At 38.9% G+C, this 17,832-nt stretch overlaps 1 protein-coding gene across 10 annotated transcripts in view; it reads right to left on the bottom strand.

Moving 5' to 3' along the window:
- Window positions 1-5,262: 5,262 nt before the first annotated feature.
- The window catches only part of LOC129720749 (long-chain-fatty-acid--CoA ligase 1), a 90,178-nt gene continuing 77,608 nt past the window's right edge, over window positions 5,263-17,832 (bottom strand). For all 10 annotated transcript variants that reach the window (XM_055672427.1, XM_055672432.1, XM_055672429.1 and 7 more), the window contains 6 exons: window positions 8,999-9,172; window positions 8,650-8,936; window positions 7,690-8,586; window positions 7,290-7,518; window positions 7,034-7,207; window positions 5,263-6,968 (listed from right to left, as the gene is read on the bottom strand). In XM_055672427.1, the coding sequence (XP_055528402.1) occupies window positions 6,831-6,968; window positions 7,034-7,207; window positions 7,290-7,518; window positions 7,690-8,586; window positions 8,650-8,936; window positions 8,999-9,172 (1,899 nt within the window). In that variant the 3' untranslated portion in view covers window positions 5,263-6,830. The remainder of the gene's footprint in view (window positions 6,969-7,033; window positions 7,208-7,289; window positions 7,519-7,689; window positions 8,587-8,649; window positions 8,937-8,998; window positions 9,173-17,832) is intronic.

The raw sequence follows: 17,832 nt of genomic DNA, 5'->3' as shown, positions 1-17,832 counted from the left end.
TCCAAATTGAGCTCAGAATGGCAGAAAAGTGCTTCTAAAGGCCAGGAATCGCCAAAATAGAAAATGATCCCAAATTGAGCTCAAAATCGCCGAAAAGTGCTACTAAAGGCCAGAAAACGCCAAAATAGAAAATGATCCCAAATCGTGCTCAGAATGGCCGAAAAGTGCTTCTGAAGGCCAGAAAAGGCCAAAATAGAAAATGATCCCAAATTGAGCGCAAAATCGCCGAAAAGTGCTTTTGAAGGCCAGAAAACGCCAAAATAGAAAATGATTTCAAATCGTGCTCAGAATGGCCGAAAAGTGCTTCCTAAGGCGAGAAAAAGCCAAAAAAATAATTCCAAATTGAGCTCAGAATGGCCGAAAAATGCTTCTAAAGGCCAGAAAAGACCAAAATACAAAATGATCCCAACATAAGCTCAAAGTCGCCGAAAAACGCTGCCTAAGGCCAGAAAAGGCCAAACTAGAAAATGATCCCAAATTGAGCTCAGAATGGCCGAAAAGTACTTCTAAAGGACAGAGAAGACCAAAATACAAAATGATCCCAAATTGAGCTCAAAATCGCCGAAAAGTGCTTCTGAAGGCCAGAAAAGGCCAAAATAGAAAATGATCCCAAATTGAGCTCAGAATGGCCGAAAAGTGCTTCTAAAGGCCAGAAAAGGCCAAAATAAAAAATTATCCCAAATTGAGCTCAGAATGGCCGCAAAGTGCTTCTGAAGGCCAGGAAACGCCAAAATAGAAAATGATCCCAAATTGAGCTCAGAATGGCCGAAAAGTGCTTCTGAAGGCCAGAAAAGGCCAAAATAGAAAATGATCCCAAATTGAGCTCAGAATGGCCGAAAAGTGCTTCTGAAGGCCAGAAAAGGCCAAAATAAAAAATGATCCCAAATTGAGCTCAGAATGGCCGAAAAGTGCTTCCTAAGGCGAGAAAAAGCCATAAAAGAAAATAATTCCAAATCAAGCTCAGAATGGCAGAAAAGTGCTTGTGAAGGCCAGGAATCGCCAAAATAGAAATTGAGCTCAGAATGGCCGAAAAGTGCTTTCAAAGGCGAGAAAAAGCCATAAAAAAATGATTCCAAATTGAGCTCAAAATCGCCGATAAGTGCTTCTGAAGGCCAGAAAAGACCAAAATAGAAAATGATCCCAAATCGTGCTCAGAATGGCCGAAAAGTGCTTCTGAAGGCCAGAAAAGGCCAAAATAGAAAATGATCCCAAATTGAGCTCAGAATGGCCGAAAAGTGCTTGTGAAGGCCAGGAATCGCCAAAATAGAAAATGATCACAAATTGAGCTCAGAATGGCCGAAAAGTGCTTGTGAAGGCCAGGAATCACCAAAATAGAAAATGATCACAAATTGAGCTCAGAATGGCCGAAAAGTGCTTCCTAAGGCGAGAAAAAGCCATAAAAGAAAATAATTCCAAATCGAGCTCAGAAGGGCAGAGAAGTGCTTGTGAAGGCCAGAAAAGGCCAAAATAGAAAATGATCCCAAATTGAGCTCAGAATGGCCTAAAAGTGCTTCCTAAGGCGAGGAAAAGCCATAAAAAATGATCCCAAATTGAGCGCAAAATCGTCGAAAAGTGCTTTTGAAGGCCAGAAAACGCCAAAATAGAAAATGATTTCAAATCGTGCTCAGAATGGCCGAAAAGTGCTTCTGAAGGCCAGAAAAGGCCAAAATAGAAAATGATCCCAAATTGAGCTCAGAATGGCCGAAAAGTGCTTCTGAAGGCCAGAAAAGGCCAAAATAGAAAATGATCCCAAATTGAGCTCAGAATGGCCGAAAAGTGCTTCTAAAGGCCAGAAAAGGCCAAAATAGAAAATGATCCCAAATTGAGCTCAGAATGGCCCAAAAGTGCTTCCTAAGGCGAGAAAAAGCCATAAAAAAATAATCCCAAAATGAGCTCAGAATGGCCGAAAAGTGCTTCTGAAGGCCAGAAAACGCCAGAATATAAAATGATCCCAAATTGAGCTCAGAATCGCCGAAAAACGCTTCCTAAGGCCAGGAATCGCCAAAATAAAAAATGATCCCAAATTGAGCTCAAAATCGCTGAAAATCGCTTCTGAAGGCCAGGAAACGCCACAATAGAAAATGATCCAAAATTGAGCTCAGAATCGCCGAAAAGCGCTTCTAAAGGCCAGAAAAGGCCAAAATAGAAAATGATTTCAACATGGGCTCAGAATGGCCGAAAAACGCTTCTGAAGGCCAGAAAAGACCAATATACAAAATGATCCCAACATAAGCTCAAAGTCGCCGAAAAACGCTTCCTAAGGCCAGAAAAGGCCGAAATAGAACATGATCCCAAATTGAGCTCAAAATCGCCGAAAAGCGCTTCTAAAGGCCAGAAAAGGCCAATATAGAAAATGATCCCAAATTGAGCTCAGAATGGCCGAAAAGTGCTTTCTAAGGCGAGAAAAAGCCATAAAAGGAAATAATTCCAAATTGAGCTCAGAATGGCAGAAAAGTGCTTCTAAAGGCCAGAAAAGGCCAATATAGAAAATGATCCCAAATTGAGCACAAAATCGCCGAAAAGTGCTTCTGAAGGCCAGAAAACGCCAGAATATAAAATGATCCCAAATTGAGCTCAGAATCGCCGAAAAACGCTTCCTAAGGCCAGGAATCGCCAAAATAAAAAATGATCCCAAATTGAGCTCAAAATCGCTGAAAATCGCTCCTGAAGCCAGAAAACGCCACAATAGAAAATGATCCAAAATTGAGCTCAGAATCGCCGAAAAGCGCTTCTAAAGGCCAGTAAAGGCCAAAATAGAAAATGATTTCAACATGGGCTCAGAATGGCCGAAAAACGCTTCTGAAGGCCAGAAAAGACCAAAATACAAAATGATCCCAACATAAGCTCAAAGTCGCCGAAAAACGCTTCCTAAGGCCAGAAAACGCCAAAATAGAACATGATCCCAAATTGAGCTCAAAATCGCCGAAAAGTGCTTCTGAAGGCCAGAAAACGCCAGAATATAAAATGATCCCAAATTGAGCTCAAAATCGCCGAAAAGCGCTTCTAAAGGCCAGAAAAGGCCGAAATAGAAAATGATTTCAACATGGGCTCAGAATGGCCGAAAAACGCTTCCTAAGTCCAGGAAACGCCAAAATAGAACATGATCCCAAATTGAGCTTAAAATCGCCGAAAAGTGCTTTTAAAGGCCAGAAAAGACCAAAATCAAAATGATCCCAAATTAAACTCAAAATCGCCGAAAAGTGCTTCTGAAGGCCAGAAAATGCCAAAATAGAAAATGATGTCAACATGAGCACAGAATCGCCGAAAAATGCTTCCAAAGGCCAGAAAAGGCCAAAATAGAAAATGATCCCTAATTGAGCTCAGAATGGCCAAAAAACGCTCCTAAAGGCCAGAAAAGGCCAAAATAGAAAATGATTTCAACATGAGCTCAGAATGGCCGAAAAACGCTTCTAAAGGCCAGAAAAGACCAAAATACAAAATGATCCCAATATAAGCTCAAAGTCGCCGAAAAACGCTTCGTAAGGCCAGAAAAGGCCGAAATAGAAAATGATCCCTAATTGAGCTCAGAATGGCCAAAAAACGCTTCCTGAGTCCAGGAAACGCCGAAATAGAACATGATTCCAAATTGAGCTTAAAATCGCCGAAAAGTGCTTCTAAAGGCCAGAAAAGACCAAAATACAAAATGATCCCAAATTGAGCTCAAAATCGCCGAAAAGTGCTTCTGAAGGCCAGGAAACGCAAAAATAGAAAATGATCCCAAATTGAGCTCAGAATGGCCGAAAAGTGCTTTTGAAGGCCAGAAAAGGCCAAAATTGAAAATGATCCCAAATTGAGCTCAGAATGGCCGAAAAGTGCTTCCTAAGGTGAGAAAAAGCCATAAAAAAATAATTCCAAATTGAGCTCAGAATGGCAGAAAATTGCTTCTAATGGCCAGCAAAGGCCAAAATAGAAAATGATCCCAAATTGAGCTCAAAATCGCCGAAAGTGCTTCTGAAGGCCAGGAAACGCCAATATAGAAAATGATCCCAAACTGAGTTCAGAATGGCCGAAAAATGCTTCTGAAGGCCAGAAAACGCCAAAATAGAAAATGATCCCAAATCGTGCTCAGAATGGCCGAAAAGTGCTTCTGAAGGCCAGAATAGAAAATGATCCCAAATTGTGCTCAGAATGGCCGAAAAGTGCTTCTGAAGGCCAGAAAAGGCCAAAATAGAAAATGATCCAAAATTGAGCTCAGAATGGCCGAAAAGTGCTTCTGAAGGCCAGAAAAGGCCAAAATAGAAAATGATCCCAAATTGAGCTCAGAATGGCCCAAAAGTGCTTCCTAAGGCGAGAAAAAGCCATAAAAAAATTATCCCAAAATGTGCTCAGAATGGCCGAAAAGTGCTTCTGAAGGCCAGGAATCGCCAATATAGAAAATGATCCCAAATTGAGCTCAGAATGGCCGAAAAGTGCTCCCTAAGGCGAGAAAAAGCCATAAAAAAATAATTCCAAATTGAGCTCAGAATGGCCGAAAAGTGCTTCTGAAGGCCAGAAAAGGCCAAAATATAAAATGATCCCAAATTGAGCTCAGAATGGCCGAAAAGTGCTTCCTAAGGCGAGAAAAAGCCAAAATAGAAAATGATCCCAAATTGAGCTCAAAATCGCTGGAAAGTGCTTCTGAAGGCCAGAAAACGCCAAAATAGAAAATGATCCCAAATTGAGCTCAAAATCGCCGAAAAGTGCTTCTAAAGGCCAGAAAAGGCCAAAATAGAAAACGATCCTAATGAGCTCAAGGGAAAATGTGCCTTGAATAACTCGTTCCTGATTTTTTTTTATATTGTTTACAAACTTGACAGTCTGCTCGCTGCATATCAGTAATATTTCTAAAAAGCATTGATATACTGTAAAAATGTTCAAGACACTTAACTATCGTAAAATATTCTAGTTGGAGAAATAATATAACGTTGTTGGACGTCAAAAAAAAAAATGATGCCCAGACACTGAATATCGATGTCCGATAATATACTACAGGTGACTTTCGTTTTCACAAGCAATCCTGTTTACTGATAATATCTGACGCCAGTTTGAAATTTAATTGTCGACTCTTTGTAGAGGTAGTAATACAAAAGCGCTTCAAAATGACGAAGTTGTTGGTTCCAGGATTGATTTGATCAACTCCAAAAAAATTCCAGATAACACTTGAGAGAAATGGAAAACTAACGAGTTCAATCAGGTCGAATTGGATTTGCTTTGAGCTCAGTAATCTTTGTTTTCTCCCCAAAAGTTTATGTTCACTCAATAGAAAAATAATTAACGCTATCATTGAGTAAGTGTTTGTTGCTGACTTTAATGGTTTATCAGTGATGTTTCAACTAACTACATATTGCATGTATTATAGAGATTAAGTAGGCATCCAGTAAAAGAGTTTCTTTTTTCGTTTTCTTCGGTTTAATTTGTGTTTCGTAACGATTTCATTCGCCTCGCTTCCGGCTCACTAATATCGATAAGCGGTTCTACAGCTTCTGTTTTATCTCTGGCTACACACTTGTCTACCTACGGGTGCTTTTATGCTTCTGCCACTAGTTCTCAGTGTAGTTAGTGTGTTTGCTGGTTTCTCGTTTGCTTTGTAAAATCATATGTTTTGCTTACTGTATCGTTCAATTGTAACACTTTTCATCAGCGACTTTCTAAGCTTCCTAGCACCATGCTCACGAAACAGAAACTGGTATTTATTGCGGCTTTGGACGTTGTGGTTGCAAAATCGAAAATAATTCCCTTCGAAAACTTTTCTTAAAGTTTTGTGTTAAAATTATGAATTTTCTATTGATTTCCCGAATAGTTTCACCCTTTATTAACATTTCACAGCAGACTACAATCTACAATATAAATTTAATGATACTTCAATATTGTCACCGTACCTATCGATTAAAAAAACTACACTATCACGAAGGAATCAATTTGAAGGAAACGCAGCTTGCGAAGTAAACCTTGACTAGCGTTTAATATGATTTTAATGATAGTTATTGCGAAAAGAAAAAAAAATCATTCTAAGTTTGAAGCTAATTGAACTAAAGAAAAAAAGTTTTTGGAAAACTATTTCCAATCGTTTGTTTTACTTGCTATTACTCACTCACTTTCAACACTGTAGATACTAACCCCAACCGGAGAGCAGTTTAATGGGGGATTCAACGTCATAAGAACAAGAAATTGACTCAGAGCATCTAGCCTTAGGTTCGAATGTCAGTTCCTGTTAGTAAACCATTTGCCTCTTTATTTTAAGTAACGTTTTTGTCCTTGTAATGTTTTAATAGTAATTTATTAAGTAACAACTAAGTAGTTTTTTTTTTTTTGGTATCGTTTCCGATGCACGAAACGTGATGTATTTAAAAGTATAGTAAATCCTACCTGTCAATACAGCTCAGCGGCCGACAGGAAACGAGAATAAGTAGTAAAACTGGTAGCCAGCTGGGAACCTCACACTGTCCTTTCTTCGAGACGCTCTTCGAAGCGCTGACTTTCCACGGTGGCAAACGGACAGGCATTGCAGAATAGTCGGCAACGTACGAAATTGACGGGCTTGAAGATTAACTTTGCTGCTAGTTTTGTTTCATGCTTTTGATTTTATCAGTTAAAAATGTATTCTAGTTTCAATTGGTATCTACAAAGTACTAGCGGGCTGATGATCCCATTGAACTTTTTTTTTAATGTTTATGGTTTTCAGGATATCTCTCATTGGTATTGAGGATTTTGCTAATCATAATTGAATTTGCTAAGGTTACGATCTTCACACATACACACAGTTGCTGTCGATGATAATACGTATCATTCATACATGCACATACGCACACAGCACACAGATGCAAAAGTACGTTTCAATAACGTGTTCGGATTCAGTCCAGATGTTTGTACATGTCGTCCAGTTGAGGTGCGAAGTAGTTTTTGATCTGAGGCCGGCGGCTTTTGAACGTTGGCGTTAGTAGCCCATTTTGCATCGAGAAGGGATCCGGATGAAGGTAAATGTCTTTGACCTGGAACAGAACAATTTTAATTGGAATGGGGGATTAAAATTAAGGTGAGTCAAATATCAACAAACCTGTTCGAATGATTTAAGTCCAAACTGTTTGCCCCAGGCAATCATGTCGCTCATGATGAGCTGCTTGACATCCGGATTATTGCACAGTACGCTCAGTGTTCCCGGAATGTTGTTCTCCATGGCCCAGCTCTTGATCACTTCAACGTCGGGCACGACGACCGCGACAACGCAACTCTAGAGAAAACAAATTGAAACCGAAAATAATATACAATTTAAACGCAACCTGGAAAGAATAGAAGTGAAGGTTTCTGCGTACCTTTAGACTTTCGCCGTGCACAAAGACCTGCTCCACGTACTGGCTGCGGATGTACGCATTCTCGATTTTCTCCGGCACGATGTACTCGCCCTGGCTCAGCTTGAAGATGTGCTTTTTGCGGTCGATCACCTTCAATGTTCCGTTAGGTTGCCACTGGCCGATATCACCGGTGTGGTGCCAACCGTCCTCGTCGATTGTTTCTGCAGTTCGGACCGGGTCCTTGTAGTACCTGGGATATTTAAAAGAAATGCACAGTTATTAATGGCACTTACTAAGTTGACTGAGTCATTTCACGCAGTCAGTTGGTAATTTCGTAACGCTCAATGCGTCACGGTCCATAAACTGAAATTTACTGATATTTCCGAAATGCTTATCCTGAAAATTATTTTTCAACTCTTACCCAATAAACACATTGGATCCCTTGACGCAGATCTCACCATGCTGCTGGGATGCGTAGTACTCCATCTCGGGAACGTCAACCAGCTTGATTGCGTTACATGCCACCGGTGGTCCCACGTGACCAGGAACGAAATCTCCCTGCACGGTTAGCGTAATCGGTGCCGTACACTCGGTTTGTCCGTAGCCTTCGCAAATCAAACAGCCGAGTGCCGCTCGGCAGAAGGTAAGAACCGTGGACGAAAGAGGAGCCGAGCCAACAACCATTAGCCGCAACCGGCCACCGAATCCCTCCTGTATCTTTCGAAAGACGATCTTGTCCCAAAGGCTGGTTTTTCGGATGATTCCCCGTTTGATTTCGGACTCTTTTGCATTCAGTGCCATCCGTAGCAGTACCTTCTTGACAGATGATCGAGCCACTTCCGCGTATATTTTATCGTACACCCTATTCAGAAGCCGGGGAACGGCTGGCATCAATGTTGGCTTCAGAGCCTTTAAGTCGTTTGTGAGTTCTTTAATGTCACCGGAGTAAAATCCGACGGCACCACCATTGTAGTAAACCCCGTTCTCGCAACATCGCTCCAGCATGTGCGCAAGTGGCAGGAACGAAATCATCACATCACCAACGCGAGGTTTATGAGGACCCAGCTGTAGCAAGACCCCAGCAACTCCGGATACAACATTCATGTGGGACAGCATCACACCTTTCGGATTACCGGTCGTTCCAGATGTGTAACACAAAGTGCATATATCGGAGGGCTTCGGTTCGACCTCCGGAAAGCCTTTAGCTGCTCCCAGCTTCTCCACCTCGTCGAATGTGTATATCTCGATACCCTGATTTTTTGCACGCTGCATCGTCGCTGGTCGAACTTCTTTTATAGCTATTAACTTGCGGAGATTCCTAAAATCGAAAAATTATTATTATTGTATTGCTTTTTCTTTGTCAGATTATAGGATTGCGCACCTTGGTGCTTTGTCCAGAAGTGAATTGACTTTTTTGTCATCTTCGACCACCACGACAGTAATTTCAGCCTGATGAATAATAAACGCACACGCATCCGGTCCGAGAGTGTCATACAGAGGAACAACAACCATTGAATAGCAGTAGACGCCCTGCTCGAAGAGGATCCATTCCGGTCGATTCTGCGAGTAGATTCCGACGAATGTGCTTGGCCCAGGACGCAGTCCGAGTGCAATCAGACCGGAACCGAAATTCTTTGCCCGCAGCAATGCTTCGTTAAAAGTCATCCACTGTGAGAGAAAGAAAGGCATTAATAAGAACGCGATGCAACGCTCATACGCAAAACACCAACCTCATACGGAGAGTGCAGGTTTTTTCGCCAACCGAGACACGGCCCATTATTCGACTCAATAACACCTTTCCGGAAGGTTTGGTACAGTGTCCGTGCATCGTCGGATAGACAGCTGATAAATTTACCGTCCTTTGCTTCCTTGTAAAACTTGGACACGTGAATCTGTTCGGGACCCTGAAAATGGAAAAGGACAGAAAAAGTGTTGAATCATTTTGCTTGTTTGCGTTGTGATTTGATGATGTGACCGTAAAGTAATAATTTTATTTTATCGACCTCAACCCAAACGATCAATTAAGGGTTAACAAATGCTCTACTTCTTCCCAGTGTGTCACATTCAAACTTACACCGTTGTTGGTCACCGTTCGTAATACGGTCCCGCCAGCCAGTTGCCGGTGGTCATTGACTGTGAAAAAGTTGGACAGGTGCAACCATTTACGTGTGATTTGTGAACGTGAGAAACAACGTGAGGTGTGCTATGTGTGTAACCTTCATCAATCGTTCGTCCCGTGGGTCGCCAGATGGAGGAGAAAAACCGAAAACTAATTGGAACGCCAACATGCTACGGCCGCGTCCCGGTCCTCTTGAAGGACCAACTGACCCTCCCCGTGCCAACATTTACTAGAGCATCGACAGGTCAGGGAGCGCCGAATATGAAATATGGGGGCGCGCAAATTCACTTCAAGTGTGTTAGTGATTAACGGATGTTTACCCAATACGGGATGGAAGAGATCGTGGCTAATTGAGAAGCTGTAATGAATTGGGCATTGGAATTTCGTTGGTAATACACTTTAGATGAGTTATTCGCAAATTTATTGGTTAATATGCAGTAAATCTTTCATAACAGAAGAGGTATTCAATGCTCGTTTCATATTTTATAAATCGCACATCTAGCAACTGGAGCACTAAATTGTTAACTTTTTTATTTCAGTTTATTCAGCTTCCACATTTCACGAGAAACAAAATAATTTGTTAAATATTATATCAACAACAAAGAGGATCAAGAAAGCTTTATAGCTACAAAAATTTTAAGGTTCCACGAGGTCTTGGAACACCTGAACTAAAGGATTCAAGATTTGTGTACATGTTTTTGGACCACTCTAAATCGAATAGTATATTTCGAAAGAGTGTTTATATTTCAACAGATGAAATCTTTGCCAGAAAAAGCATTTATCCTTACTAAAACGTTGTAAAAAACGGATTCGAGAATAAAAAAATAACAGAAACCATCGACTGCTTACAGAATATGATGACAAAATCCATGAAATACCGGAATAAATCAGAAACGTTACGGCAGAACAAGAAAACCAATTTTAGGGATGACCGCTTAATACTGAAATTGGTGGAAAAGAAGTTTTTTTACATCTGTAATCACCAAAACGAAACTTGAAATTGACCACTTTAAGTACATGTTCAGCGGTCATTCCTAAAACCGGTTTTCCTTTTCCACTCTCGTATTTATGATTTCATCCGGTATTTGTTAGATTTTATCACCATATTATATGAGCAGTCGATGGCTTCTGATATTCCTTTGAAAATTTTACCTTTATATTGCAGTTTTTTTATTAATTTTACCGGTAAACAAAAAGCAAAATTTTAAAGCCAACTTTTAAAACATTGGTAAATCAGTTTAAACTTACTGTTTTCACTCACAGAAAACAGAAAATCAATAAGCAATTTGTATTATCAGTCACGTCACGATGTATAGTTAACTAAACACATTACCAAATTTTATCAGCAAAAAAAGCTGTTTTCAAGGTATTTAAAAATAATATTAATAATATATTTTGTGTCGTATACGCTCTTCTTGCATGTTCTTACATGTGCACCACCAGAACCTTGAGAGTTTTATTGTTCAGTTTTTCTCCGCACTTTTGATATTTGTATGATTACATTGACTCATCGTTAGAATTACTTTGTCATTCTGTCTTTCGAACTGAATTTTAACTATTTTTAACAACGGCTCTTACCCTATAACACGAAAGTTCATCAAGCAAACAGTATGTGAAGTAGGGAAAGCGATAAATAAGCGAACTGTAAATATGATCAAAATCGTTAAAAATCTGTCCACGTGGTATGTGGATGGCCCCTAATCAAATATTCACGCTCTCATCTCACCATCTTATAAAAATACCGCTATTTCACGGATTTTACGCCGTTTAATTACGCGGGTTTTCCAAAAAAAGGATGCTCATGGGCTCATATACTAGTAACGGACCCTTAGTAGATTTATATTTTATGTATAATTACGTCTTTGAGGAAGGTCTATTATAACAGGATTATAAAATAAAAATGTAAAATCAGAACAGGGGACGAAATCAAATACAATTCCAAATGTATAGTATAAATTAACCTATAGTGGACTCTTTCATATAGTGGACCAGACAAATTAACCCAATTTGTGCGAAAACTCGATGGATCTTAGAAAACTTCCATCGGGAAACATGTTATCCAGGCAATCTGCATCACAAATATTTATAAATTCTGATTTATGTTAAAAGAAGGTGAGTTGATCTGACGGGTGGGCCACTGTAGGTTGATAAAGTGAAGGGGCCACTATAAATTAATTTACACTTTTATGCGGTAAGTTTTCAACGGATTTCCTTCGTTCTTGTAACAATCGACTGGGAAATTAGTTACGTAGCCGCCCAAATTCATAATTATGAAAATTGGCGAGCCATGTTTTAAATACGAATTTCGACTACTCAGAACTGAAAATAAGGTCAATTACCAATATAATCAAATATGGTTATAACTGTAATCGGGATAATAAACAGAGGCCGAATATTTACCCTAGATGGCATTGTGAAATCCGACGTGGTAACTTTTGGTTTCTAGAAAATAGTTGATGTCCAGAGATCGGAAATAAATCGGAACCAAAATGATACCTAGAGGTCAGACATCGACTCCAGACGCTATTCGGAAATCCAACATGGTGACCTCCGGGTTTTGGAAAACAGTCTAAATGGGCAAACACTACTAAATATGAGAGTTTCCAGAAACCTGAAATCGTCCGCATACCTAATATGGAAATTCGAGGTGGCAACTGAAAGTTGCTGGAAAACAACCAGAAATTGCCAAAGGCTCCCAAAATAATTAATTTCGGAAACAGAATAGCCTCAGATGCCATTTGACAGAAAAATAGCCTAAAATTACTTATTTTCACCTAATATAAGTATTTCTGAAACCGGGAGGATATTGAGAGGCGGTTAATGGTGTAATTTTTTACGAGAACTCGTTTGTTTTGTTTTTGCCCTGAGGACAAGAAAATATATCCTTGAAACGTCGGCTTTGACTTAGTAAAACGTACTTGAAAGAAACTCGTGAACGGAATAGCCATCATTGAGCCCATTAATTATTTATTGGTCAAACACCGCTAGACATGAATCGGAATACAAAGATGTTTGTGATGTGAATTAGCTGGATAAGATGTTTCCCGGTGGAAGTTTACTGAAAATCCCGCTAATTTTAACATAACTTGAGTTAATCTGGCGAGTGGTCCACAAGAAGACCTTGGATGGACCAGGTGGTTTAGTGGACCAATAGTCAGATTAACTCAATTAGGTGTTGATATTAACATGTTCAAAACCATTTTTGGAACAAACAGTGTGCCTAAATGCGGTTCAGAATAAAAATTGATTACATAATGAAACTACCACGGATGAACCACGTCCTTCAGTTCAATTTATGTAAAAAATTCTTTTGCCAGAAAACTTCCATCGGGAAACATCTTATCCAGTTAGTTTTCATCAGAATGACGGGAAATATTTGAAAATTCCAATATCAATCTTGATATAGTAAAACGGGGTAGAACTACTTTAGATGAACCACATCCTATAATGAACCACCGGTCATATTTATTCAGTTTATGCGAAAACTCCAGTGATTTCCAGAAAACTTCCATCGAGAAACGTCTTATCCAGCTTCTTCAAAGAAACATAAGTAAATTTCAATTTAGGGTCAATTAGCCTATAGTGGACCACCCCTCCCATTAACTGAATTTTTACGTGACTCGAGGAGCAAATTGACGTGATTTACATTGACTTTACCAAAGCATTCGACAGATGCCACATACTTTGCTGTCGAAAAGTTCAAGCGGATAGGACTCCCAGAGTGGCTGACACTATGGATTTCGTCTTACCTTACCGGATGTAATTCTTCGGTGAAGGAAGGTGAAACGTATTCTACACCTTTTGAGATTTTTTCAGGAATACCTCAAGGCAGTATTCTGGGCCCTCTGTTGTTCATATGAAATCTCCAAAATTATTGTACGCTGACGACCACAAGTTTTACCGTGTAGTCACAATGGAGGCTGACTGTTGTGCGCTTCAAATGGATATCGACCTGCTTCTGGAATGGTGCAGCTTGAACGGAATGGAAGCCAATGTGACCAAATGTTGCGTGATCTCATTCAGCCGCTTGCGTGCACCGATTGCCTTCAAGTACAAAATGGCGTCAACGAGCTTGACCCGCACGACCACAGTGAAAGATTTAGGAGTGCTTGTCGATAGCAAATTAAGGTTTGCGGAGCACATTTCTGTAGTCACGGCTAAAGCTTACTCACTATTGGGTTTTTTGAAGCAAAATTCGAAATTCTTCGACAATATTTACACGCTAAAGATACTGTATTGCCTTAGTGCGCAGTGTCCTGGAATATGCGGTGCAAGTGTGGGTGCCGTATCATGCAATACACATCGACCGGTTAGAACAAGTTCAGAAACACTTTCTCCGATATGCTCTTCGATCTCTAAACTGGAGAGACAGAACTAACCTACCATCGTATGAAAGCCACTGTATGTTGATCGATTTGCCCACATTGTCGAGTAGACGAGTTTTCCTTCAACGTATGCTAATATTTGATATGCTAACAAATCAAATAGATTGCGCGGACATTCTTGGGAAATTGCGATTCAACATACTCCTTCGATTGCTGCGTCAACCTGAGTTTTTCCCCCGACCAAATCACCGCACTCTCTATGGAATGAATAACCCATTGGATGTCTGTTGTAATTATTTTAATGATGTGATAAACATGTTTGATTTTGGTGTGTCGAAATATGTGTTTAGACTAAGAATTAGTACATAAGTTAAATTGTCTGTACGATGTTTTATGTCGAAGATGAAATATAATATAATTTTTAGAATACTTCTATCTGGAAAAATCTTATCCCGCCAGTATGCATCAGAATCACGAGAAACATTTAAAGTATTAATAATATTTTTCTTAACATTTATTAATATTAAGAAAAAAATTAGTTACTTAGATAAGTGGTCTACTATAAGAAAGTGGTCCGCTATGGGTTAAAACCTATATCAAGAAAATAGTTTTCCATCAGGGTGGTTCACTGAAGGAAATGGTCCATTCAAGGTAGTTCTACCCTAAATTGGAACTCACACATGTTTCTCGTGATTTGTAAGTAGATTAGCTGGATAAGATGTTTCCTGATGAAAATTTTCTGGAAGCCCCTTGAGTTTTCGCATAAACTGAAAGAATCTGAGGTTGGTTTACCTAACGATCGAGAGCCGCACAGCTTTGATTAGTCAAACTTGAATCGTTGCACTTGTGTTGGTGCAAAGTTAACGTTCATTTTAGTCCTCTTTACCCACACCATATGCAGAATCTCTCCAGTAGCGTCACAGACTGCCAGAGAATACTGCAAAATCATGTGAAATCGAATATGGGTTTACTAAATTGGCACGAGTTTTGTACCACCAAATAGGTACAAAAACAAAAAAAAAACAATTAGAGAAGCGGAAAAAATTATGTGGGGTAAACTAATCTAGCAGAAAGAGGTCCTTCTTATAGTGGATCACTTTAAAAAGGGGTCCACTATTAGTTTACCCTAACTGCTCCTCCGTAATGAATTTGAGCATGTGAAGTTGCACAAAGAACCACGTGTATGGCTACTGGAGATTAGTTAACCATCTTCAATGTACAGCAGAAAGGTCGAAAAGAGGGTTTAAAGAAGGAGGTGTAACAGTCATTGTTCTCGGAGACCGAGTTTACCTCTGCATCTCCACAACTGCGACGGAAAGGAAGATTGTATCAACGTGGTAAGTGACGAACTTTGGTTTAATACGTGCTTATTATAAAGCAGCGAGCGGGCAGTTTCCGACTAAACGGTCATCGTGAAACAAGAACAGATATCTGGATACACCCCGTTAAGTCACACACTCTAAAAACCCTAAGATGAGCAAAACGTGAGGTCGACCACGTGAGAGTTTTTTTTTTTTTTATTTTTTTTTTTTTTTAAGGGGGGATTTGTTAGTAGCTTAAGTATTTATGATAAATATTAGTAAATAATGAGTATGTGTGTCCAATCACAAATGGTGACTTCTCAACACTGTTAGAAATTTGTAATTTTGATTGTTAGGATTTGTTTGCTTTCGCAATTAGGACTTATCATTCGTAGGGATTTAAACCTACTTGTCAGGAAAGGGGAAGTAAACTTACAACTAACTTAATTGCTAACTTATTGGCTATAAAGAGAGCTTATCGTAACAATTGAGGATTGCAACGATTTTTGTCGAAAATTGTTAATAATTTTATTTGACATAGCTTCTAATGGTTCAACACCAGTAAGTCTATGTAATTCGAGTGTACCAAACCAAGGAGGACGCTTCAAAATCATTTTCAGAATTTTATTCTGAATCCTTTGGAGCGTTTTCTTCCTTGTTGTACAGCAACTTGACCAGATCGGTACAGCATAAAGCATTGCTGGTCTAAAAATTTGTTTGTAAATCAAAAGTTTGTTCTTTAAACAAAGTTTAGAATTCCTGTTAATGAGAGGATATAAACATCTCGTATATTTGATGCACTTGGCTTGTATACTCTCAATGTGCTCTTTGAAAATAAGTTTTTTATCATAAATTAGTCCCAAGTACTTAACCTTGTCGGACCAACTTAAAATAACCCCATTCATCTTGACAACGTGATTATTGTTTGGCTTGAGGAAAGAAGCCCTAGGCTTATGCGGAAAAATTATCATTTGAGTTTTAGAAGCATTGGGAGAGATTTTCCACTTTTGCAAGTAGGAAGAAAAAATATCTAAACTTTTCTGCAATCGACTGCATATGACACGAAGACTTTTTCCTTTTACGGAAATGCTTGTGTCATCGCAGAACAATGACTTTCTGCATCCTGGAGGCAAATCAGGAAGATCTGAAGTGAATATGTTGTACAGGACTGGACCCAAGACTGAACCTTGAGGTACACCTGCTCTGACAGGAAATCTATCAGATTTTGAATTCTGATAGACAACCTGCAGAGTTCGATCAGTAAGATAATTTTTTAAAATTTTGATTAGGAAAATTGGAAAATTAAAAGTTTGCAATTTCGCAATCAAACCTTTATGCCAAACACTGTCGAATGCTTTTTCTATGTCTAAAAGAGCAGCTCCAGTGGAATAACCTTCAGATTTGTTACCTCGTATCATATTAGTAACTCTGAGCAATTGATGAGTTGTGGAATGCCCATGGCGAAATCCAAACTGTTCATTTGCAAAAATTGAATTTTCGTTGATGTGTGACATCATTCTGTTAAGAATAATTCTCTCAAACAGTTTACTTATTGAAGAAAGCAAACTGATTGGTCGATAACTTGAAACTTCAGCTGGGTTCTTATCTGGTTTTAAAATGGGAGTAATTTTTGCATTTTTCCATAATTTGGGAAAATATGCAATTTTGAAGCAGCAATTGAAAATTTTTACTAAAAACTCCATTGTGCTCTCAGGGAGATGTTTGATTAGTATATTAAAGATTCCATCGTCACCAGGTGCTTTCATATTTTTGAAATTTTTAATAATTGATTTAATCTCATTCAAGTTAGTTTCAATTATTTCTGCAGGTAAAAAATTCTGGGAAGAAATTAAATCAAATTGACGTGTGACTTCATTTTCAATTGAACTCACAAAATTCAAATTTGAGTTATGAACACTCTCAAACTGCTGAGCAAGTCTTTGAGCCTTTTGTTCATTGGATACAAGAAAACGTTCACCATCTTTAAAAACTGGAATAGGCTTTGAAGGTTTCTTAAGAATCTTCGACAGCTTCCAAAATGGTTTTGAATATGGTTTCAATTTTTCAACTTTAGTCTCAAAATTTTGATTTCTCAGAAGAGTAAATCTATGCTTAATCTCTTTCTGTAAATCTTTATAAATAGTTTTAAAAACAGGGTCACGAGAACGTTGATATTGACGTCTGCGGACATTTTTCAAACGAATTAGAAGTTGAAGATTTTCGTCAATTATTGGTGAATCAAATTTCACTTGAGCCTTTGGAACAGAATAATTCCTGGCATCAACAATTGCACATTTTAATGCTTCCAAAGCGAAATCAATACTCACTTCGTTTTGCAAATCAAGCTCATTATTGAAATTTCTCTCAATATGAGTTTTGTATCTTTCCCAATTAGCCTTGTTATAATTAAAAACAGAGCTCATAGGGTTTAAAACTGATTCATGTGATAAAGAAAAAGTTATTGGAAGATGGTCAGAATCAAAGTCAGCATGTGTGATCAAATCACTACATACATGACTTTGATCTGTTAGCACCAAATCAATTGTTGAAGGGTTTCTTACAGAAGAAAAGCATGTAGGACTATTCGGAGACAAAATAGAATAGTATCCTGAAGAACAATCATTGAATAAAATTTTGCCATTGGAATTACTTTGAGAATTATTCCATGAACGATGTTTAGCGTTAAAATCGCCGATTATGAAAAATTTCGAACGATTTCTGGTGAGTTTTTGTAAATCACCTTTAAAATAATTTTTGAGCTCGCGTGTGCATTGAAATGGTAAATATGCTGCGGCAATAAATAAAATCCCAAGTTCAGT

Source organism: Wyeomyia smithii, chromosome 2 (genome assembly GCF_029784165.1).
Source record: "Wyeomyia smithii strain HCP4-BCI-WySm-NY-G18 chromosome 2, ASM2978416v1, whole genome shotgun sequence".
Classification (NCBI taxonomy): domain Eukaryota; kingdom Metazoa; phylum Arthropoda; class Insecta; order Diptera; family Culicidae; genus Wyeomyia; species Wyeomyia smithii.
The sequence above is the reverse complement of the archived record's forward strand: the minus strand, read 5'-3'. Positions and strand labels throughout refer to the sequence as shown.